At 38.1% G+C, this 23,664-nt stretch overlaps 2 protein-coding genes across 4 annotated transcripts in view; one reads left to right on the forward strand and one right to left on the reverse strand.

Annotated features, from left to right (window-relative positions):
• Positions 1 to 2,139, forward strand: part of LOC135199402 (uncharacterized) — a 43,136-nt gene extending 40,997 nt beyond the window's left edge. The window contains exons 5-6 of the mRNA XM_064227402.1: positions 895 to 1,021; positions 1,775 to 2,139. Of these exons, the coding sequence (XP_064083472.1) occupies positions 895 to 1,021; positions 1,775 to 1,923 (276 nt within the window). The 3' untranslated portion in view covers positions 1,924 to 2,139. The remainder of the gene's footprint in view (positions 1 to 894; positions 1,022 to 1,774) is intronic.
• A 4,031-nt stretch (positions 2,140 to 6,170) lies between these two features.
• LOC135199403 (vacuolar protein sorting-associated protein 37A-like) overlaps positions 6,171 to 23,664 on the reverse strand; it is a 43,584-nt gene continuing 26,090 nt past the window's right edge. For 2 of the 3 annotated variants that reach the window (XM_064227403.1, XM_064227405.1), the window contains exons 5-6: positions 12,075 to 12,194; positions 6,171 to 10,495 (exon numbers count right to left, since the gene is read on the reverse strand). In XM_064227403.1, the coding sequence (XP_064083473.1) occupies positions 10,421 to 10,495; positions 12,075 to 12,194 (195 nt within the window). In that variant the 3' untranslated portion in view covers positions 6,171 to 10,420. The remainder of the gene's footprint in view (positions 10,496 to 12,074; positions 12,195 to 23,664) is intronic. The other variant, XM_064227404.1, reaches the window with a different exon arrangement.

Below are 23,664 nucleotides of genomic sequence, written 5' to 3' on the forward strand. Positions count from 1 at the left end.
GCTTTAAGAGGCTTGTCAAGTTCCATAAAATTGGCGATTAATGACGCCATAACAGGCCGAGTTATGGTTATCGGTGTCATGAGGTGCTGATAATAGTTATGGTGCCATTAACTGAAACTTAAGTGCCATAAATCGCCGAGTTTTAGTTAATGGCAATGGCGGTTTTCACTAATCAACACCCCGCAGAGAACAGCACCCCAGTCGATAACCGGGGACTGCCTGTATTAGCATTTGCTGAGGATATTAGAAAATGCCCTCTTATCCTGAGTCCATTTTTACTCTATCACAATGTTTATCATTATGACACAATACCTGACCGCAAGACCAATTATGTGAATTCTTTGACATTAGTCTGGTCACCATGGGGTTCTGGATAGACCATGAAAAGGGTAATTCTAGAGGACTCAACCGTGACTACCAAAAATAGGTTTTTCCCATGTCAAATCCTCTTTTTTAATACAATAGTAATATGAAATTAAGGATAACTTGTTACAAGAGCCAAGAAAAAGATGCATATTTATTATGTTTGTATTTCATGAGAGTCTCATGGTGCAGGCCGCTGATAACTAAGACGTGTAAACCCCAGTTATGAATATATTGGACAAGTGCCATAAAACCGACCCGCCGATAACCGGGGGCTGCTTGTATTATGTTACTTTGAAGTGTTGTACACTTTCGAATACACAAAATGCTTGGTAAGTCCCTAACTTACAACTTATTCCAATTCCAGGGCTCTCTTTTACCTATGTATACAGTCTTAAGAATCGGCAGGTTTAACTGCTGTTACTAAGAGAATTAAAGTACCTTACTAGACAGAATAAATGCAAAAGAAAAAATAATGAAATTGTTTCTTATTCAAATTACACTATGGAAACTTTGCATATTTTCTTACAGGATAAATTTATCAACACGGGACTATGGGCATTGTCACGGCATCCAAATTACTTTGGAGAGATAATGCTTTGGTTTGGCCTCTATATCAGTGCTTCTTCAACATTCTCTGGATGGGAATACCTCACAAGTAAGTGGATAGAAACTTATTTTGCTTCAAAGTTGTTCACAGATGCTTGTATCATGGTTGTGACTGCCATAGAATTCTCTCATGACTACTAGTCCTTTGAGTCAGTCTCATTATTGACATTTATTTACCTGCTCTAAGTATACAGTATTAGCTGTGCTTTCTTACCATATACTGGCACATTTTTTACCTTATTTTCACAATTGATTTTTGTTTGATGGCCCTTGTATGGCATTAAATACATGGAGGGTGTGGTTTGCTTCTCATAGGCACAAGCATCAGATTCTTATGATAATTTGCAGTTATTGTTGGTATACAAACCAGAGTATGTTATCATAATCCCACCTCAGCCATTCCTGGACAGTCCCTGATGCCAAAGGAAAAAGTACATTGAGTTTTATTAGGTGAATGGGAAGTTTACCTTCCCAATAAACTGACCACCATTATTAAAGATCTTGTTCACAAGAGTAAACCACTGTTTCCATCTAGCACCGAGAATACGCCCATATGAAACAATTGCTCTGGTTTGTGTTTCTAAGAAAAATGTAATTACCCTAAAAACTTGATATTTTGTAATATAACAGTCTTTAATTATAAGAAACCTCTGAAAACAGAACATTATTACTCTGTAAACAAGCTGAAGATGTTTACATGTTTCGATCATATAATTCCTCTCGGTGAATTACAAATGCTATAATTGTGAAATGCTATATGTATCCAGTCCATGGTAATGACTGCGATTTAATCTTTTTGCAGTTCTGTGCCCCTTGTTGGATTACTTCTTGATTACACGAGTTTCTGGAATTCCTCTCCTCGAGAGATATGCCAGGAAGAAGTGGGGACTTCTGCAACAGTACCAGGAGTATGTTGAGAAAACTCCAGTCCTCATCCCGTTCTTAAGTTAATTTCACCGTCCTAATGAGGTCATTAGGAGTGAATGTATCTCTGCAAGATGCAGGAAATATACTTACTGTATAATAGATTCTAAGAACTCAAAGTCCACTGTGATACACATACCCAAGAAATACTGAAGCAGGTTAATTTGAAACTAAACTGCTGCTCAGGGCAAGCTATTAAGATTCAGTATACCAAAGCTCAAATTACTAAATGTGTTAAACATCTTGGAATTTTAATTCCCCTCAGAAACACTTTAACTTCCTGACTTCCATGTGTAAGTATTTTGGAGATTTTAAAGTTAAAAATGACATTTGTATAATAAAAGTAAAATTTTATATATACTTACCGAGTAATTGCATTGCTATAAGTTCCACTTATACAACAACTTGAATTCTAAATTTCGCAGGTAGCGCTTCAAACCATTGTGTAGGTGACCAGTTCTGCCCACTAGCGGGAGAATAGGAACGACTAAGCAGAAAGCTGTTTGTTCATGCCTTATGTCCATCAGTGGGGAGGGGGTGGGCTGTGATTTCTAACTAAGGGCAGCTAAAATTTGAAATCCGTGGCAGCAATTCTTTTGTTTTGGTGTAGGAACTAGCCCCGCCCACTATCAGGGGAGAGAGGAACAACTATGCAAAGGCCTGTCAATTTGTTTCTGCCGGTTGATGACGGTGGTTGTCAATCCTCAGCTATTGATGATTTGAAATTAGTTGTTGGTTACCAGTTGTAATGCAAATTGGTGACGTATTGCTTCTTGTTGGTAGCTTTTCACTTAGGTTTTTCGTTAAAGATCAAGTTTTCCTCACAATTGGACTAATTTTTTCTAGTTTTAGACTTTGAGTTTTTTCCCGACTTTGATGGTGTTTGACGTTAGTTCGTCTTCAACTCGCTCTTGCAGCAAAGGATATAATACAAGATTGACTTCATTCAAGTATGACATACACATAATTTGCATTTTGTGCCCTGAACTGGTACACTGTCTCCCTGAGGATGAAGCGGAGGTCAGATATATGATGTTACTGATTCAATGATTCTCTCTCTCTCTCTGTGTTGTTGGCTGTACGTATACAGTGTTCCCCCATGTTCGCAGGTGATAGGTACCAGACCCCCACCCCCAAATAGCTAGAGTCCACGAATAGTTGAAACCCCTATAAAAACGCTAAAACTGCCTATTTAGTTAGATAAAACTCAAGAAAACCCCATTAAAAATGCTTATACCTGGGTTTTTTTTAATAGTTTCAACACAAAAAGTGCATTTTATGATGAAATTGTTAAAAAAAAACCAGGTGTGTGGATATTTCTCATAGAAAAATACTGCAAATAGGCGAATTTTCCGCAAATAATTGGGGTATATGTTCCAGAGAGAAATCCACTTCATTCGAGAGCTCACAAGGTCAGGGGCATTGCCCCATCCCTTGCATTCTGTAAGAACCTATCAGTTCATTAGGTTTTGAAAGCATGGTCTTGGCATACTAGATCACCTCCACTTCTCACTACCTTCGGGATATTGCCCACAGGTCCTTGGACACTTTTTTTTCTTGGGACTGGTGGTGGCTGTTCAACAAGTGGTGTAGCTTACCGAGCTCCTCTAACTGGATGAGGTTGCATCTCACCTTGTTGTATCGGTATGAATGAGCATGATTGTGAAGTGACTGGCTCTCCTTTCATCTCAAATCCTCCTCTTTCCCTCTGGGTAGAATAATGCAGACTGTTACCTGCTGGACCAGGCAGCCGATGCAGGTTAGACACTCCTTAGAGTAACCTATTTTCTTTGACTACTTAATAGAAGCAAATATCCTCCTCTTCCCTTACAAGGCAGGGAAGGGGGCTCTGACATGAGACAAACCCATAACTTTTATTTGCCTTACTGTCTCCGACAGTAAGGAAAAATGCTATTTACTTTCAAAAATTGTGATTTTTGTTTTAACTATCAAATTAAGCAGTGAAATGCTAAAATAGACAGTTAAAAGCAGTTTGGTTTAAGGTATACTGGGTATTTGGCAGTTATACACATTTTTTGTGGGGATTTTTGCATTTCTGCAGCAGGTTCTGGAACATTCCTGCGTAAAAGCAGGGGAGCATTGTACACAACATTCATTTGGAAGGTTAATTTCTGTTAACCAGACACAAGACTGGCAGTGGCATGGGAAGGAAGCGAGGGAGCCAGGCACAGAAACAAGTGGATAAAATTATAGGGCGGTAGTAGGAAAGAAAAGGTTGTGTCCATTATGTACATGCTTGTCTATTCACTTTGGTTTTATAACGTATAGCCCTCTCTGGAGGGCGCTTTTGCGTTTTCAAAATAAGGTGTTTCTTAAATGTTATAATTGTCTTTTAGTGTTTTCTTGTCAGCATCATAGCTCCTGCCTTTCTTCTTGTGTGATCTTCACTCCAGGCGGTATTGATGTTACACAAAAGCTGCCATGGACACTTATGGACGCTAATGGGCACTTTTGATGCTTTTAGTGCCTTGCCGCTCAGAGTGCAAGCTGGCACTAGATGACAGATGGCACTAGTGAGCACTCGTAGCACGAGCTGGCATTAGGTTGAAGCGAGTGCTGGTAGAGAGGTGCGTTCACAATTTCCGCATCGCTTTAGATGTGTGTCCTCCTTGTACAGGAGACATGAGAAATATCTCAGACAAAGTCTTCAAAATGAACTGCTGAAGCGAGTACTACCAGCAAAATACTGCCATAGCAATTACTGAGACCAATTCTTGGATGACGATAACGCCTTCTTCCATAAGCACCATTCTCTCCTACTACTTTCTGCCCTTACTCTTTTATTCTCTGTAGAAGAAAGTGCGAAGGTTAAAGTAATATTATTTACTGACAGTTAGGAATACTAGGTTTGGTAAACAAACATGAACTGTAAATCTCTTGCCCAAAGGAATGATGTAACATTAAAAAATTACGTAATGCAAATATCAATCAACAAATTTGCAAGCAGCGTATGCCATGTAATCATCATCAATTTAAACATTTTTACCTAAAGGAAAGTCATGAAGTGCTTAAGGCAATTGTTTAATGATGTCTAAGTGTATCACCTATGCCCTGTAAACCTCATCAATGTAACGAATTTTGGCCCAAGGAAATGGCAAAACATCTAGTGAATTGCCTACGCCCTGTAAACAACACTATGTAAAAGCTTGGCCTAATGTAAGATACAAGATTTACTATTCAGGGCAAAACTACATCAGCATCTCACAAGTAGCCTAGGCAAAAGTTGCCTAGCTTTTAGCCTAAAAGAATGATGAAACATAAAAAAAATTACTTTCAGGCAATAAACAGTCTGTAAGTATTTATACTCAGAAAACACCCTTTGAGAATTTATTATTAAGGCAAAACTATATACTACTGAGGGTTTACAAGTAATGAGGCCTGGTAAACCAAACATAATGCAATGTTTAGCCTAGAGCAATGGCGTAACAAATAAGAATTACTTTTACGGCTGAACTATTATAACTGGCTTGTAAGTGTAAACAAAAGATTAGTTGATGAATCAACTCAATAACAACAAAACAAGTAAAAACTCATCCTGAAATTCCACTAAATGTTACTTAATATGCATTCCACTGGGATGTACAACATCCAGTTGAATAACCGAAAAACAATGAACAAGCTACCGCCATCACAGGTTTTTTACCTGATGACGGTAGGAACAAACGCACTTTCTGCTTAGAGTCGTTTCTAATCTCCTGCTAGTGAGTGGAACTGGTCACCTACACAAGGTTTTGTAGCGTTACCCACAAAATTTTGAATTCAAGCTGCCATATAAGTGGAACTTATAACTATGTAATTACTTGGTAAGTTACTTATATAAAAGTGTCATTTAATCATTTACTGTATTGCATGCCCTCTCCTGAGAAAAGAAACTAGAGTTTTCAGTTTAAATAACTTATGTACATTGATAGTTTTAACTCGAGAAGACTTAAGTTCTTGTCTTGTTAAACAACTGTTTGGAGTTACTACCATCTTGAACGTTTTTTTGACCTTTGAAGATACATTCCAGTAAATCTTGCACATGACATGAAAGATTATTCATTCAAACACTCTTAATATTAAAATCTTTTTTGTTTACGTGACTTCTGGGAAGTAATATTACAAAGTGGTTGTTCAAATAAATGTGAAGGACATTCAGAACTTAAAACTGTCATATACTTTAGTGACATTCAACTGAAAACCCTAAGTTACCATATAGTACGGCCCATCAATATTCAAAAACAAAAGTGAGTAAAGGTGAAAATAACAAACACTACTAAGCAAAAATATAATTTTTCAATTCTATGGAATGATTACAACATTTAGACCACCAGTTTAGAACTAGTAGTTTGACAAGACACAAAATGTACACAATGAAAATTTACTTTGTTTTTCTGGCTTATGTTGGACATCCACAGTTTACGTAGGCATGTGTTTTACTTATAGTAACTATAACACTTTTAACCAAATACACAGGCATGATTTTCATCACAGACCTTACAAAAATAGCAGCCATGAACTTCATATTTCACCAGCACCGTGATGGCAGATGCTAGACTTTTACAGATGTGATTCTACTGGAGATAATTACTAGTCCCATGTAGAAATTATACCTCACATAGGCAGCGTAGGCCGTCTTACCCGTCTTCCTCTGTGCAATACTGGTGTAACATTAATAGTTTAGCTTTTGTTTTTAAGTTCTAATTTTTATCCACTTTTCCAAACAAGTACTCAGTTTCTGAATGTTTGCAATTTTATTTAATAGTACATGGATAAATACTTACATTACTTCAATTATAGCCATGGTTTACAGTTAATCGGATTAAGATTATAATTCTGAAGTTGCCAAAAACATCAAAAAGATAAATCTCATCCTTGTCTTAATTCATCATCAACTATCACTGTTAAGTGACAATTTCTAAACATACCTTAAACAGCATATGAATCTGTGTCTGCACGACACTGCCTGTGACAGTGTGGCTTGTGTTATGTATGTACTTGAATTCAACCTTATCATATGCTGTAAACGCTGTCAGTGGAGCAGAATCAAAATTAACAAATACCTTCATGCCATATTATATCGACAATTGCCTCTATCTACACTTACTATTGCATGTTTACAAACTTATTTCAACATAAAGTATTGTCCAAAGTACAGAGCTGCTGCTAAAAACCAATGGATAAATTAGACATAGTAAGTAGTTTATTTTCTAATTGGAAAATCACATTCATTCTCAAGCAGAAAACGCAGCATTCAAGCAAAGTATGAGTCTTCTCAAGGTGTAAAGTCAATTCCGGGTTTCCCAACCCTACCCACCTCTAAAATGTTGTTCACATTACATATAAATGACAATTACACTCATGAGTTTATAATAATAAATACAATAATTTACCATCTGCTTATCAACATGTTGCTATTAAGCTTTTCCATACAGCCACCATTTCTCTAACCAACATGTGGCTATGAAACTAACATACAGCCATCATTTCTCAAACCTCCGGATTTTTAGTGAAAATTCTAAGACACTGAGATTAATACACAAAATAAACATGAAAATAAAATTATAAATTAAGAAAAACCTAATGACTAATAAACATTCCAAGTATTATTTCTCTTGATTTTGAGGGTAAACTTATCCATCGATTTTGGTTGAAAGTTTGAAAATAATTTCTCGGTTAGTGTTGAAAAGAGACTAGGCAATTCAGTAATATTCACTTACTCTACTGAATGCATTCAAATCACAGTTCCACAGTCATAAATGACTGTCACTTATGGTTTAAGGTAAGAATTTGCAAAGCAAGCACAACTAACTTTTTTACAGCAAGGTAACTGTTGCCAAGTTTGCTTGCAACTGCTATAGTTTCAAAAGCAAAATCTAAGGTACAAAAACTTGTCATAAAAAAAGCAATCAACAACGGTGTACACTAAATAACTTAAGACATTCAGGTAGTGCTGAATACCAAATTTATCACACTACAGTATCTACAAAATCACAATACTTGTATATTAATGGAGTATAGTATTTCATTATTGTATGTTGCTGAAAAACCTCTACTATATTATAGCCTTGAAAAGGAAAATTTCAAGATGTCTATCAATTTTTTGCCAAGAATAAAAATACAACAATATTTTGAATGAAGATGAGATCTAATACACTAAGAACAAAAATAAAATGACCTTTTGACTGAAGAACATAATCTGATACAAATAGAGTAACACCTCAACTTATGACTTATGCATTTATCATCATCTGTATCATTATGATGATTTTTGTTAGGCTAACTTTTCAGACATTACAAATTTTTTGGGGATAAAACATTTAAATTCCATGGCAAGTGAAGAGTTGAGTTTGCCACAAAATGTGTGGAATTACTATCAACTGTAGGAAATACTGAAAGCATTCAAGTGTTGGCTATGCAACAGGGTCTTTGTTACTCAATAAAAAGGCCTGATCCCTGTAAGTACTAGTTAAGTTGAGGGGCTACTTATGAGTGAAATAAAAGAGTTTATATGAAAATAAAAGGATATAGTATACCAAATTATTTTAACAGTCCTCTTAGAGAGAAAAATTCGTAAGACAAAGATCTTGACTTGAGGCATCATCAGTGTCCATGAAGAAAAGTACTTACTCTGCATGCTTTGGATCAGATAACATGACAAATACCAGGGACTTACTTTTCCTTGGATGAGCAGAATATCCTAATGTGAGACCAACAACCTCCAATTATGTGACATTACAGGTTTCATTATTAAAATAGATTTGAGTAATGAGTCCCATTTCTATACTCATGCACCTGATCTTACCAGAAGTGAAAATCAAAGCAATGTGAGGTTAACATAATTGGACTCATAGGTAGGAAATGACCAAAGAAAATACAATGCCTCTTATGACCTGTCCACACTAGCAGCCATGCCTGTCGGGCACTTACAGCTGTTTATATTTTCCTTACTTCTGAAGCAGTGTTACCAGACAATCAGATCATTCCGACTCCATACTCTCGGTCAGTATAGTGGAACAGGTTATGGGAACAGTGTCTGCCCGTCAGGCAGTGCCCACTAGTGTGGACAGGGCTTTAGGCACACAGGATGCTATAAACAACCATTAAGTACTGTCTAGTACATTGTGATGTACAAGGAATATTTTTAAGAGGTACCAACCTATAGGGAATTTAAGTAACACAAGCAAGACTTCCTTTGAAAATAAGGATGATTTTAATGCCGATCTTAAATGTCTTCTTGGGAAATTTTAAAGTTTCAGAGTTTTAACACCCTGTTCACAAAACTACTCATGATAGAACCAACATAATGCTCTTTGCTTGCATGTAGAAGAGCACACACCTTTGCATTTTAAACAGATCATACTGATAAACATCCATGTATTGATATAGATTCATTTACAAGAGAGATCCAGACTGGGTTTTGAGCCTGTAGTATAGCTTACTGTAAGGGAACAAGGATTGGTTAGTTATAAAGCAAGTTCAATCAGACCTGTAAGTAATACAATTCTTTATCCACAGGGCTGGCCTTCAGTGTTCAGTCTTACAATAAAAGGAATAAAATTAGGTTTTATGTGATGAACTATTACCTTGTTACTTTTAAATGAACAACATATTCTTTGGAAGCTTTGTTTCAAGTCATGGCCTCTCCCCTAATGGTGGGCTCGTTCCATATGAATAGGATTCATCTTCTGAATAACAATTATTATAATAATAACGATAACTAAAGTTTCATACCAACTAAAATTTGCTGTTGACTCAATATAAAATAATATTCAGCTGTTAACTTATTCCACTTAAAAATATAGGAACTATATCATGAGGGATGTCCATTAAGTAACTGCATTTAATAGGTGCACACAATATTCAAACAGGATAATAATATGTTTATACGACATCTACTCTTTTTACTTAATATATGACTGTCCTCTCATCTTGTTTAGATATGCTTACATACACAGGCTTTATAATAGTTCATCGAAAAAGTATCTGATCTGCTGAAGAATGGACTTTTATGGACCAAAATTTAATGTTTGAATGACTTCTATAATTGCTGAGACTTCATGTTGGCAAGATTTTTCAGTATCATTCATAAAATGTAATGTGTAATGTTTTCTTAATTACACCACAAGGGAATGAATAGCTAGTGACTTCAATGATACATATGACGGTGTCAATTACTCTGAGGGACATTGCTGCTTGCCCAAACCAAAATAAATTATCTAAACACTCAAGAAAGCACCTTACTGAATGCTTGAAAAGCATAGACAAGATTGAGACCACCTCTATGGTGACTTCCCTTTCATATATCTGTAAATCCATAAATCAGTAAGTAGTGTTCTTCATAAAACTGGAAAAACTAAAGTAGAAACATCACAGTTTCAGGACTCAAGGTCCCATATTTAATCTACTATTTTCATGTTAAATACTGACGTGTAAAAAAAAATTCAGTCAAATGCTAGTTTTCTTACATCACATAAAAAAATTGCACATACTTCTGGGTAAATTATCCAACACGTCTCGTCACTTAGAATCCGGCTTTCTGAAGTTCTCGAAGCTGAGATCCCAGTCTTTCCCCTTTGAATTTTCTCAGGTGAGTCTCCTAAAAGAAACATGTGTATAAATAACTACATAATGAATGCTTATGGAATTATTATCACTATTAATATATAACTTTCTTAGCTCTCACAGAGCTAGCCAGAATAGTTTAATAAATATTCCAGACCTTGTTTAATTAATTATATATCCTAAAAATGTCACAATTGAAGAAAATAGAAATCTCAAAGATTCTGATAAATTTTCTTTCTGGGAATGGTTTTCAGAATTTTATGTTCATTGTTGGTTGAAAATTAAACAAACACATTAAATACTGCATGTTGATTTTAACTGATATTCTGTCTCTGAATTCAGGGTAAAAGTATGTGCCCAATTTGAAATGGATAAAACTAATGCTTACTATTATTAATATTATTATTTTCATCATCATCATCATAGGTAATTTACCCAAATCGGGTTCACAATGCTAGACTCGTAAGGTTGTCACCCGTAGGGGGGTGTACTGTAGGCACTGCATAAGGTTCTAAGCAGTGTCCCTCTGACTTTCCCCACCCTCTCTAACAATGGTTTTACATGGGAACTGCAAGGTTTTCCTCCAGTTATGCCTTACAGACCTTCTGACTCCATTTCTTTTTCACTGCCGAATGACCTCGTACATCCCAGCAGTTAACCTTTGACCTAAATTCTATAATCTGATTCAATCATAAGGACTTGTTCTTGATGAGAGTTTAACTTTAGGCTCTAAAAATCTGACTTCAATATTCAAGCTGAAATTAAACTTGAACAAAAGGTCAAGTTTTCCAGAGAGAGAGAGAGAGAGAGAGAGAGAGAGAGAGAGAGGAGAGAGAGAGAGAGATAGAGAGAGAGATAGAGAGAGAGAGAGAGGAAGAGAGAGAGAGCGAGAGAGAGACGAGAAGAGAGAGAGAGAGAGCGAGAGGGGAGAGAGAGAGGAGTTGAGAAAGGAGGGAGAGAGAGAGAGAGAGAGAGAGAGAGAGAGAGTAGCAAAGCAGGGACTTGAGAGACAAAAAGAATCTACAGAGGTTGCAGGAACCTATAAAATGGTAGTGCCATCAGTGGACCTCAAGTAGTGCACTGTAAGCATAACTTGAGGGTCTTTGCAGTATCCCTTCATCCTCTAGCAGCAACCTCTTTCATACCCTTTACTGTACATCCATTCATTTTCTCTTTCTCTCATCTAATTTTCCTCCCTCTTCTAACAACTGCTTCATAAGGCAACTGTGAGGTTTTCCTCCTGTTACACCTTACAAACCTTCTTACTGCCAACTTCCCTTTCAGCGCTGAATGACCTCATAGACCCCAGCACTTGGCCTTTGGCCTAAATTCTATCCTATTTTATTTACCATTACTGTGTAAAACACCCTGCTACTCTGACTCTTGCTAATAGAAAGGGTTAAAAAGACCTTGAAAAATCTGAATGTTATAACTTGTGACGAGTGTTGATCATAAAAATTATGTAAACATGAACAAAATACTATCATCACAGAAAGCACCTTAAAAAGACACAAAGATTACAGATTTCTATTTCATGAAATCAACCCTTAAAACTGGACATGAAATCTGTTAAAGGTTTCCTGCAGAAAGAAAACTATCGGCTAAACACTCACGATACGCTTTTCTAAATATTTCCCCAGAAAGGAATCGACATCAATCTGCTTCTGTAGGAAGTCGTCGGCAATCTTCTCACTGTCCTCCTCCGACTGCACGGCATAGATCAACAGACTTTCCTGAAGAGACATTGTTCATTAAATAATAGTACATATGTCCAACATATTTAAGGAAAACATTTTTTCTTATCAGGAGTTTATATAAGCCTGAAACACAGCAGGCATCACTCGAGGTTCTTTGTAGTATTCCTTCGGACCCCTTGCAGCCCCTTTTGTTCCTTTTACTGTACCTCCATTCATATTTGCTTTCTTCCATCTTACTTTCCACCCTCTCCTGACAATTGTTTCATAGTGCAACTTTTAGATTTTCCTCCAATTCCACCTTTAAAACCTTTCTACTCACAATTTCCATTTCATAACTGAATGACCTCATAAGTCCCAGCACTTGGTCTTTGGCCCAAAATCACAATTGTTGAAAGTGTTGTATTTTTCCTAACTATACAAACCTGAGGTCCTTTACATTACGAAATGCTTTACGGCGAAGCTGGACCACAGCCTTTAAAACTCTTGAACAAGGTGGTTAGGCAGTAACTACCGTACGTTAGGCAGGGAAACCCAGCTGCCTGGATGTAAACATTCCACTTTGTCTTTCGGCCCAGATTTCAGATTGAGGGGTGGCATTAGGTGGGAATACATATAAAGGACCTCAGTTTTGTAATTAGAAAATTGTGATTTGTTCCTATGCAATATACAAACCCTCCTTTACATTAGGAAGACTCACTTACTGGAGGGAGGAATCTGAGTTTCTAGAGCTGACTGGAGTTCAAATACACCAAGGCTGCTACTCCTGGTCGAAAGAGCGAGGAGGAGTGCCCTGCCTCTGACAAACTGATTGTACTATAAGAACTGCAAGATCAAGAATCACACTTCTGGGCCTTTTCGAAATGAGAGAGGAATCGTAACGCGTATGAAAAAGGCTGGGAAGAATATTAAGAGCCGGAGCAATTAATGCAAAGATCTGAGAAGGGTCTGCCATATTGACAGTCTCCTTCCTCCTCTTGCCAGAGGAAGGAGCGGGATTTCTTCTATGATTCTAACAAATAAAACAGAAAGGAAGCTCGATATGTAGATTTACTGCATCAGGCGCCAGTACATTCTCAACCCGAAGGAATCCTTCTAACCTCTAGAGCTGCACACCTTAGGCAAGACGCAACCTGTCCTATTAAAAGAGCCGGGTGAGAAAACCGTTGGTAGAGCAACCACCATAGGTCTAAGGAGAAAAGGTTCCAAGGACTTGTGAGTAAAGACACAAGAAGAAAGACATCAATATCGTCCTGATGAGACGACATCTATCTTCCAGTCTGACATATTCTTCAGAATGCGAGGAAAGGACTAAGTCACTGGTACTGTGCGCTCCAAGGGAAAGCATACAGGTGACGTCGTCGCCAACTGTAGAGAACCTCCTACCGATCTCGCAAGACCAGGAGAAAGATGTGCCCTTAGACACTTCTCCCTTGGCGAGTCGGTACTGGGAGAATGTCATGACATCCAATTCAAGGGTGTTGTCTTCTGCATGTACAGCAACATGTCAATAGGACAAAGTAACGATTGATCTGCATCATCAAATACAAAGTCCAAGGCGTAAAAGATCATGAAGGATTTGCACCTATCAACAGATGCCAAATGATTTAGAGTTCATTGTGACATTCGAGACGGAGTCAAGACCTGATACCCACCTTTTCAAGGGTGATGTTGAAGATGACTCATACAAATCATCTATCCTCTTCGCCAATACCGGAGAGACAAGATGTGGTCTTGAAAACCAAAACTGTCTGAAGATTCTTGCAAGGGCATGTTCACCCTAAACAAGAATCAAATGCTGTCTAGAAGCCTGAGGTCCCTGTGATAGCAAGGCAGACACAATTGAATCAGAAAGAAGTTGACTCACTTGATTCTCATCAAAGAAAAAGTCCCATCAGTAACACCAACCACTGAAGACAGCTCTAATCCCTGAATGCTACAGAGGACTGAAAGCGTTATTTCATTGCTGCTCAGCAAGAAAGCCTGTGCTTGTAATGAAGGCTGGAAGTCTTTTAGCTGAGAAAACACAGGGATTGTACTGCCTGAAGAACCACTTCTTCTGTCACTGATACCAAAGGTTGGTTCAGGTAGGAACTCTTCTTGATACCCGGGAAGCAGAGCTAGCAGGTCAGGCAACAGGTGAAGTCTTCCTTCATTCCTTTTCAATTTAGGGTGAACAAATATTAGTTGAACACCTTACAAATTAGAAAAATGTACCACTTTCAACTCCCGTATTCACATTCTCGAGATTCGGGACTCGCCTATTTGCGGATTTTTCTTAGGACCATATCTACCCATTATTAAAGAAGGGAAATTTGCCTATTCGCGTTTTTCCAACAATAAACATTCTCTAATTGATGTATTTTGAGGCCATTTTCATGACAAAATACATTTTTATGATACAAAAATTGATTCACTAACTTTTAAATATTAATATTGATTAATACTGTATTGGTAAGTTTAACGATTAAATTACATATAATAAAAATAATAATTCTCTCTCTCTCTCTTACAGAGATATTTTCTTGTATGATAAATAAATGATTTACTAATTTTCAAATATTGATATTAATGTAAACAGCAATAATATCAATTCATTAAAGAAAATACTGTAGTGAATTAGTAACAATTTTACTTTATAATAAAATAAAAAAATTATGTATGAATAAAGGAAATCCCAACTCTCCCCATCTTTCTTTTTAGCTCCAAGTATTAAGCTGAGGTACAGAGCTGCCAAATGTGTCAAGTAATGTGACAGGAGGGGGAGCATGTGTTGTGTTGCTGACTAAATGTTCATGTAATTTCTCTCTCTCACTGAGATGAGAATTTTTATGGTACATGTATGTATAACATGTTTATTAATATTTTCAAATAATAATACAATTATAATCACAAAATTCATTTGTGACAGTATGTATTTTAAAGAAATACAATAATCTTTCCATTTCACTCTTTTAAATAAGGATAACTCTCTCTCTCTCTCTCTTTCTCTTTTGCCCCACAATATACATATGTCATAGTGGTAACTCTCTCAATAACAAAAGCAGACGACAGTAACCTAATTATGTTAATTAAAACCAGACAAGAAATAATGGATGGAAACTAGAACTGAAGAGATACAACACATCCCATTGTGGGAACTGCCTTACATACAAGATATGTGACACAGAATAAACTGCACCAGAAGTTGTAAACAGCAGCAGTATGGAAGAGTTTAAAAGAAAGCTGGACAAAATCATTAGGACGCTGGGAATGAACAATAAAACCTACTCCTGGAGACAAGTGAGCACATGATGTCTCCTCTTAGGACGGACTAATAAATCTCTGAGACATCCTAATCCTTGTAACTCTGTTTTGGTTGGAAGTGTTAGAAGTATATGTATATATATCTTTAGGGGTACTACTACATTTTATGATAGAATAATATTTTACAGTACCAATTTTCAAATAAGGCAGTCCCCGGGTTGCGACGGGTTTGGCTTACGACTTTCCGAGGTTAAGGCACTTTTCAATTATATTCATCGGAAATTCTTTCCAGGGTTACGACGCCTACAACGCTCATCTGGCAGAAGAAATATCACACCAAAAATGCAAAATAATCAATATTTGAAGGTTTTTTTTATGCAAAATGCAATAAGAATGCAGTTTACATAGTTTTGAATGCACCCAAAGCATTAAAAGTAAGTTTTCTTAGTATTTTTGGTGATGTTCCGGCTTACGACTGTTTTCGGGTTACAACGCGTCTCAAGAACGGAACCCCCGTCGTAACCCGGGGACTGCCTGTAATATTAAGTTTAATGAGAGTAAATAATAACAATAAAATTGTTCTCTCTCTCTCCCTTACTTATGTGTTTGTTTTGTAGTATAAATAAACGATTTAATTAATAAATGATTTTCATATAGTATTAACAAGATTAATAAAAGAAATAACGATTCCCAGTTTTTTTTTATACACTATGAGAAAGGAGAAGGGGGAGTAAATGACAGTTTGATATAGTATTGGTGGAGGGGGAGGAGTTGGAGTAAGGAGTTATACTCTCTCTCTCTCTCTCTCTCTCTCTCTCTGTGTTATTGGCTGTACATATATATTTTTAATGACAAAAATCTCTCTCTCTCTCTCTCTCTCTCTCTCTCTCTCTCTCTCTCTCTCTCTCTCTCTGTTATTGGCTATACATATATATTTTTAATGAAAAAATCTCTCTCTCTCTCTCTCTCTCTCTCTCTCTCTCTCTCTCTCTCTCTCTCTCTCTGTTATTGGCTGTACATATATATTTTTAATGGTAAAATGTTATGATGACTTTGAAATTATATTACCAATATAATCTCAAAGATTAATACAGTAATAGGATAGTAATTTAAGGTATATTTGAAGTAGGATGTTATTTAAGGTATACATCTGGTATCTGAACTTTCAAGATAGGCAGTTATAATTGTTTTTAGAAGGGGTTCTAAGTATTTGTGGGTTTTAACTATTCGTGGGGGGTGGGGGGATCTGGTACGCATCCCCCTGTAAATACGGGGGTCTACTTTATAAAAAAAGTCAAAACTGTCAAGTTTGTCTGAAAAAATCCTTCTGAGTCATCACAGTGGTCCATGGGTCAAATGGAGTAGAGGACTTACAGACTTCTGTTATACTGTGGGGTAAACAAAAAGATGACAATGAGTCTACTGAGACATAGTATCTCTGTCTGGTGATTCTTGCAATGGCATGTGCAGAGCACGAGACAAGAATTTAAATGAGAATCAAAAGCTGCCCTTGGGTCTGTGATGGCCGGAAAGAGAGGTTCATATCATTAGTTAACCCTCGACAGAGGAGAAACAATACAAAGATGAACAGTGTCCTCGTGAGAAAGCAGTACCGTGCCCCTCACTTGACTCCGCAGGCTTAGTTGCTTGGTAGTACATTCCACCTTGGAATGTGTTCGGCTTACAGAGCTATTGAGTGCACTACAGTTACACTCAAGCACCTGTATGTTAACTGAAACAGGAAGGGAATGAAACCCTCTTGTTTGGTAATAACGCTGCTTTCATGGTGTTGTTGCTTAACAACACCACCGGGTGTCTCAAAATCAAACCCGTAAACTCTCGGGAAGATAACTGTCCTACAGGAATGTCTATAATCAGACATATGTCGCGAGGAGAACATACAAGAACATACACCCAAAGTAAGGTTTTCTTAAGATTTTTTATGAATTTCGACAATTTTTGGCTTACGAGGCATCTCAAGAATGGAACCCGCGTTGTAAACTGGGGACTGTCTTATATAAAAACAATAAAAGAAAAGATCCCACGGGGAAAATCGAAATTAACAACAGTCAAGCAAGAGCTCACGAAAACACGTCTGCATCGGAAGACGGCTGAAAAGCAAAGTGGAATGATTACATCTAGGCAGGCGGGTCTCCCCGCCTACCAGACGATAGTTACTGCTTGTTCAAGAGCTTTAACGGCCGTATTCCAGCTTTGCCGCAAAGCAATTCCTAATGTAAAGGACCAAGGGTTTGTATATCGTGGTACATATGAACAATTCTATATTCTGTTCCAATGCAAATACACTTGAAGAGATAGATATAGGTTTATCATTTTATTACATTTTTAAATCAAATGCTACAAAATATCAACAATGACTTCACAACTAAACATCTGTAATTGATAAATTTTAACTGCTATTTTTTACAGTGAAACATAATAATTGCAGTACATACTACATACTAGCATTATCATCACCCCCCAATCTCCCATTATTTAAGTCATATAAGTATTATATATATATATATATATATATATATATATATATATATATTATATATATATATAGATATATATATATTATATATATATCTATATATATATATATCAATATATGATATATATGAAATTATATGTATAATGTATATATGTATTTGTATATGTATATATGTGTATATATATATATATATATATATATATATATATATATATATATATATATATATATATATATATATATATATATATATATATATATTGCTTTTCAATTAATTTTCGAGATGTATCACTTAAACCAGTGGTTCCCAAACTGGGAGAAATTTCCCCCTGGGGGGAAATAATTACACTACCTACTAACTACAAAAATCTCACTAATTTATTTCTAAAATAGAAAAGCAAACAAAAGTCCTTTTATTTATTACTAACCGCTCTCTATGACTATGCGGTTAGTTGTTACTAACCGCTCTCTATCCACTTTACACTGTAACTATATGTTTATCAGTATATTTGCACATTTGAAAAATAAATTAGTAAATTGTCACAGTGTGTTTTAACTACTGGTTCCCTCATACACATGAAGGGGGAAATCTGGATGGTTGAACTTGGGGAAATGACAAAAAAGTTTGGGAACCACGGACTTAAACACTGATGCAATATTAATTTTTTGAGATGTATTAATTAAACACTGATGTAATAAGTCATTGTTTTACCTGATCTGCCATTTTCTGTAGATCAAAATGATATTGTTATGATACAATAAAGTTTTATACATACTTACCTGCAGATATATACTTAGCTTTAGACTCCGTCGTCCCGACAGAAATTCAAATTTCGCGGCACACGCTACAGGTAGGTCAGGTGATCTACCGTCCCGCCGCTGGGTGGCAGGAATAGGAACCATTCCCGTTTTCTATCAGAATTTTTCTCTCTACCACCTGTCTCCTGCGGGGAGGCTGGGTGGGCCATTAATCGTATAATACTGCAGGTAAGTATGTATAAAACTTTATTGTATCATAACAATATCATTTTTATACATTCAACTTACCTGCCAGATATATACTTAGCTGATTGGCACCCTTGGTGGTGGGTAAGAGACAGCTAAATACTGAGTAGACAGGTAAACAACATACGTTGTAGGTAATAAATAAATAAAACCTTGGTTCCTATCTGTTTAGACGGAGGGTTGACTACCTAGCTATTGCTTAGGAGTCTACTCCGTCTCAAGAGCCTCAGCGAGGATGTGACCTATGGCTAAGAGTTCTTGTAGGTCTGTCAATGGGGTCTTATCCACTTACTCGACAGAACCTAATGGCCTTTGGTCAATGGGGTGGGGGTCTTATCCACTTATATGACAATACACCTATGCCTAGTGGCATAATTAAGGAGCACAACACCGATCCCGATCACCTGATCCTAACACGAGGGTTAGTGCTTAATTTTTAAAAGAGTTATCCCCCCTAACTCCTTTCAAACAACCCCAAGAAAACACACTACGTTAAATAAAATTAACTCACTAGTTAAGGATCAGTGTCGGCTTCCTCTCCCAGCAACGTATCCGCGGACACGTATAAACCAAGAGAGAAGGATCTCTCTTAGGTTAACTTTACATCCTTCGTGTAATGTGAAGTCAACAAAGAGTTGCATCTCCCGTATTTTACAGCTAATATGTCCTTTATGACATATTGTTATGGAAAGAACAAGAATTCGCAAAAGCTTGTACTTCATGCGCTTTAATTCTTAGCTGTTTGAAGGAATCATCAAGTCACTTATGAAGTGCTTTAGAGATCACACTTGTCTCAAAGAAGACTAAAGTGTTCTTTGACATGGATCTCTTCTGGATGAAGCCTGAAGCCTGTCTGGCGCCCCGCGCCTGGCTGGCTCCTCGCGCCTGTCTGGCGCTTCTAGTCTGGCGAATGCGCCAGGCTAGTTCTTATGGAGCTTTTGGCGCTTTGCGCCAGGCTGACGCTTCTGGCGCCCTGTGCTAGTCTGGCACTTATTTGGTACCTTGCGCCTGGCTGGCTCCTCCCCACTTGCTGGAGCTTCAAGCTTGGTAGAGTCTCGAGGCTGCCTGGCGATGTCCATCTGATTTGTTCGTTGCTAACAAGATCTCTTCTTACATGTTGATGAAGTTTCTTGTTGCCGAGTCTTCCCTCTCCTTGCTCGAAGGAAGGGAAGGAGCCTGGAAGTCGAAGGAGACTCAGAGCTGAAAGTGGGCTGACCCTTGATTTCTTAGCTCTTATTATATCATTCTGAACACCTTCTGGGAAGCCTTCCGAGCCCTCATCGCATCCCAAAGACTCTGTAAGCAAACGTTTTAAAACCATCTCTTCTTCTGTAGATGAAAACATAAGGACCCTTCCTGGACAACGAAAATTCTATCTGAAAGCGTTGAGTCAGGAATAGAGGGTTTTAGTTCTTTTCCCAGACATACTATGCTGGCAAGAACCCATTGCCGAGTCTCCATTGAATCTGATGCAAGATTCCAATGCACAAAAAAAAATTCACTTGTCTTCTTGGTAGTTTAGGACCCAGAGAAACAAAGAATTCTTTCATAAAACTTCTTAAAGAAGATTGATGAGGAGCAGTTCCGTCTTGTCGGAACATGGAATCTGTGGCCACGAAAAGATCCCATTCGAAGCACATGATATCCTATTCTTGTCGTATTGAGGTATCGTATATGATCCCGAAGATCTTAATCCTCTGCTATCTCTAATTCCCCTTGAAGAGACAGAGTATAGCCTATTACTGCGTTCTTTGATAGCAGATATATACAGAGGTGATTCTTCCCTCTGAAAGGGAAGAAAAACCGCTATGTGGTTCACAGAGGTATCGGAAGAGGACAGTTTCCTCATTCCATCTAGCACGATCTACAGCAATTCTATGCCTTGGCTATGACTCATGTCATTTACCTTGAAAAATCCTCTCATTCATATCCACTTCTGGTCAGTCTGCACGTAGACAGACTCAGAGTGGAGAGGTTGTTAAGGTCCATTTATAATAGATACTGATAGAATATCCAGACTCTTGAAAAAGCCTTCCGACATGCTGTGAAGAACGTGACCTCCGTGAATCCAACCTCTCGAAGGCCAACATGGGGCGAAAAGCATCATCCTCTCTTCCTCTGATTCCATTATTTATCTTAAAATATCTGTTAAGAATTTATATAGGGGAAAAAAGACTAATGTTTATTCCCCTTTCAAACTGGATGGCGTATATTGCTACGTTTCTTGGTTTGAGAATAAGGAAGCATTCTAGAAGAAGCTTCTTCGTCTTCAACATTGCGAAGAGATGTATGAGGAAGACGTATCGCAAGTTTCCACAACTCTCTTTCCAACTAAGGGTAGACAGACGTTAATAGTTATCGAAAAAATTCTCAAGGACGTGCAACCTTGTGCAGCGAACCTCTTAAGGATCGTTACGTTCCGTGTCTGTGTTCCAAACAGGTTCTCTCTTGTTAATGCGAAGTGGCGAAAAAAAGATTCCCGATTCTCCTTGAGATATGAGAGAGCTGTGGAATTGGCCTAATTGATTTTAAAAAATCCTTTCGTCCTTCCCTGGGATCGAACCCCCTTTCAATTAGACGGGGAACGAAATCGGGAACGAATCGTGACTTTACTTAGCCTGTTGTCAGAGAGGCTAATGAACCCTTTGGTTAACAACTCGCTATATCGAGAAAATATCAAGTCCAGTAAAATGCTTGCAATTCTTTTAGACTATGCGCCAGAACATCTGTACCTCTGTCATGGTACCCGGCGCCATCTTTGTTATTTCCGTTTCTTGGTAGGAAAAAAACTCTATAGGCGTAATATAGTCCATTCAGGGAAACAAACTTCTGCCACGAAGAAAACGGTTCCCATTAGACTCATCCATCTCCTCACTGAGCATGCTCCGTTCTCTAACAAGGCTATGCTTTCATAGGCATAAAAGCATTATATAATATAGCGCTCTACCTCGGTAGAATAATCTATAATTCTGTTACATTGCGGTAAACAGCATTGAAAGGTTGTAAGAGATCTTTCTATTGAAAGCTTCTTAGCAAAAACTCAGACAATGTTACTCATGCTTGCCTACAAATCCCCTCAATTCGAGGCTAAGTCCGTGATTGTAAGGGAGAGAAACATACAGTCAGTCAATGCCGAAGGAGAGAGAGATGTAACCAACCGACCATGACCGCGAACTAGATGGTACTGTATTGGCTTACAGACAGCAGTCTTCTTTCGCTGTCTCAGTACATTCTTCCTGAGTTGCCAGTTATTCCATTCAATGAAGGAATATGGTAAAATTATTCTCGAGCTTAAGAAAGTATCCAATAATGCATATTTAAGCGAAACATCCTTCTTTAAATACAGAAGCTGAGTCGGTGTTGTCATAAGAAACCCTTTAAGTGTAATCCTTACCTAGGAAAAAAAACCTTGGAAGGACACAGGGAATTCAGTTGGCAACCATAGAGTAATTACGGTATGCGCATATGACTCGACCATACAGTATTCTTATACAGAAAATTCTCTACTCCATTCTTTCCTTGCCGAGGCAAGGAGAGAATGGAAAATTTTACTATCTTCGTTCTTTTCGTTAATAGAACGAACTAGTATTATCCAAAGGAGATCCCAAGTGAGAACCGAGGATCGAAGAGAATCTCTTAAGCTTTCTAATCTCTTGGTCATAAGACTAAAAGGACATATTCTACGCGTCTAACTTGGAAGAGCCTCTAATCAATAAATGAGAGCTCCCCCTAATCTTGTCCAAGAGAGCTATATGCTAAGTATTGAGATCTTTGTGAATGAGAACTAACCCATTAAGATACAAAGAGTATAGAAAGCTCCTCTCTGTTAATCTCTCCCGGAAAGTTCCTCCTGCCTGGAAAGGGCTTCTGTCCTGCCTGGCGCTTCTCGCTAAGATGGTTCTTCTAGGGCTGAAGAAAACCACTCATCTATAGGAGCTAGTTGCTTGGGAGAAGGCGGAACATTCTCAGGAAGCTCGGACACAACTCCACGCTTCATGGAAGAAAGCGAAACAGGAGATCAAACTCTGGTTCTCGCTTGGAGGGAGGAACGCGGCTCACGCTTGGACTGTTGGAACGCGGCTCGCTGCTGGAACGCGGCTCGCGCTAGACTGCTGGAACGCGGCTCCCGCTTCTAGCACAGATGGCACTTAGTGTTCTCTTAACTTTCCGAGAACACGCTAGATCGTCCGAACTCCAAACATGTCCATTCTTTGTCTTTTCGGATGCAAGATGAAGAATCGAATGAAGAGACGCACATTTTTTAAGGATGCCTTTGCAATGGCCCTCCTTGGCAGTCTGGGATGCTCCAGATCCTGCCGAGGGGACGCCTGATCGTTGGGGATTCTCCGTAACCTCCGTAAGGCTTTCGACATTCCTTCTCCTCTGAGCCTGGGAGCTTAGAAGAGGTCTAGGTCTGGGAGCGAGACAGAGCCGATCGGAACGCACCCTCCACTATTTTAGGACGCCTTTCCAATGGCGAACTTGGCAGTCTGGGACGTTCTACAGATCCTGCCGAGGGGACGCCTGATCGGTGGGGATTCTCCGTAACCTCCGTTAAGGCTTTCGTCATTCCTTCTCCTCTGGGCTTGGGAGCTTGGAAGAGGACTAGGCCTGGGAGCGAGATGGAGCCGAACAGAACGCACCCACTCCACTGCAACTGGAAACACTATACAGTAAGTCCTCGGGTTACGCTGGTCTCGACTTACGATGTTTCGTGGTTACGAGCGCGCCCCCATAAAAATATAAAAAATAATATTTTGC

The sequence above is a fragment of the Macrobrachium nipponense genome, chromosome 25, assembly GCF_015104395.2.
Source record: "Macrobrachium nipponense isolate FS-2020 chromosome 25, ASM1510439v2, whole genome shotgun sequence".
Taxonomy (NCBI): domain Eukaryota; kingdom Metazoa; phylum Arthropoda; class Malacostraca; order Decapoda; family Palaemonidae; genus Macrobrachium; species Macrobrachium nipponense.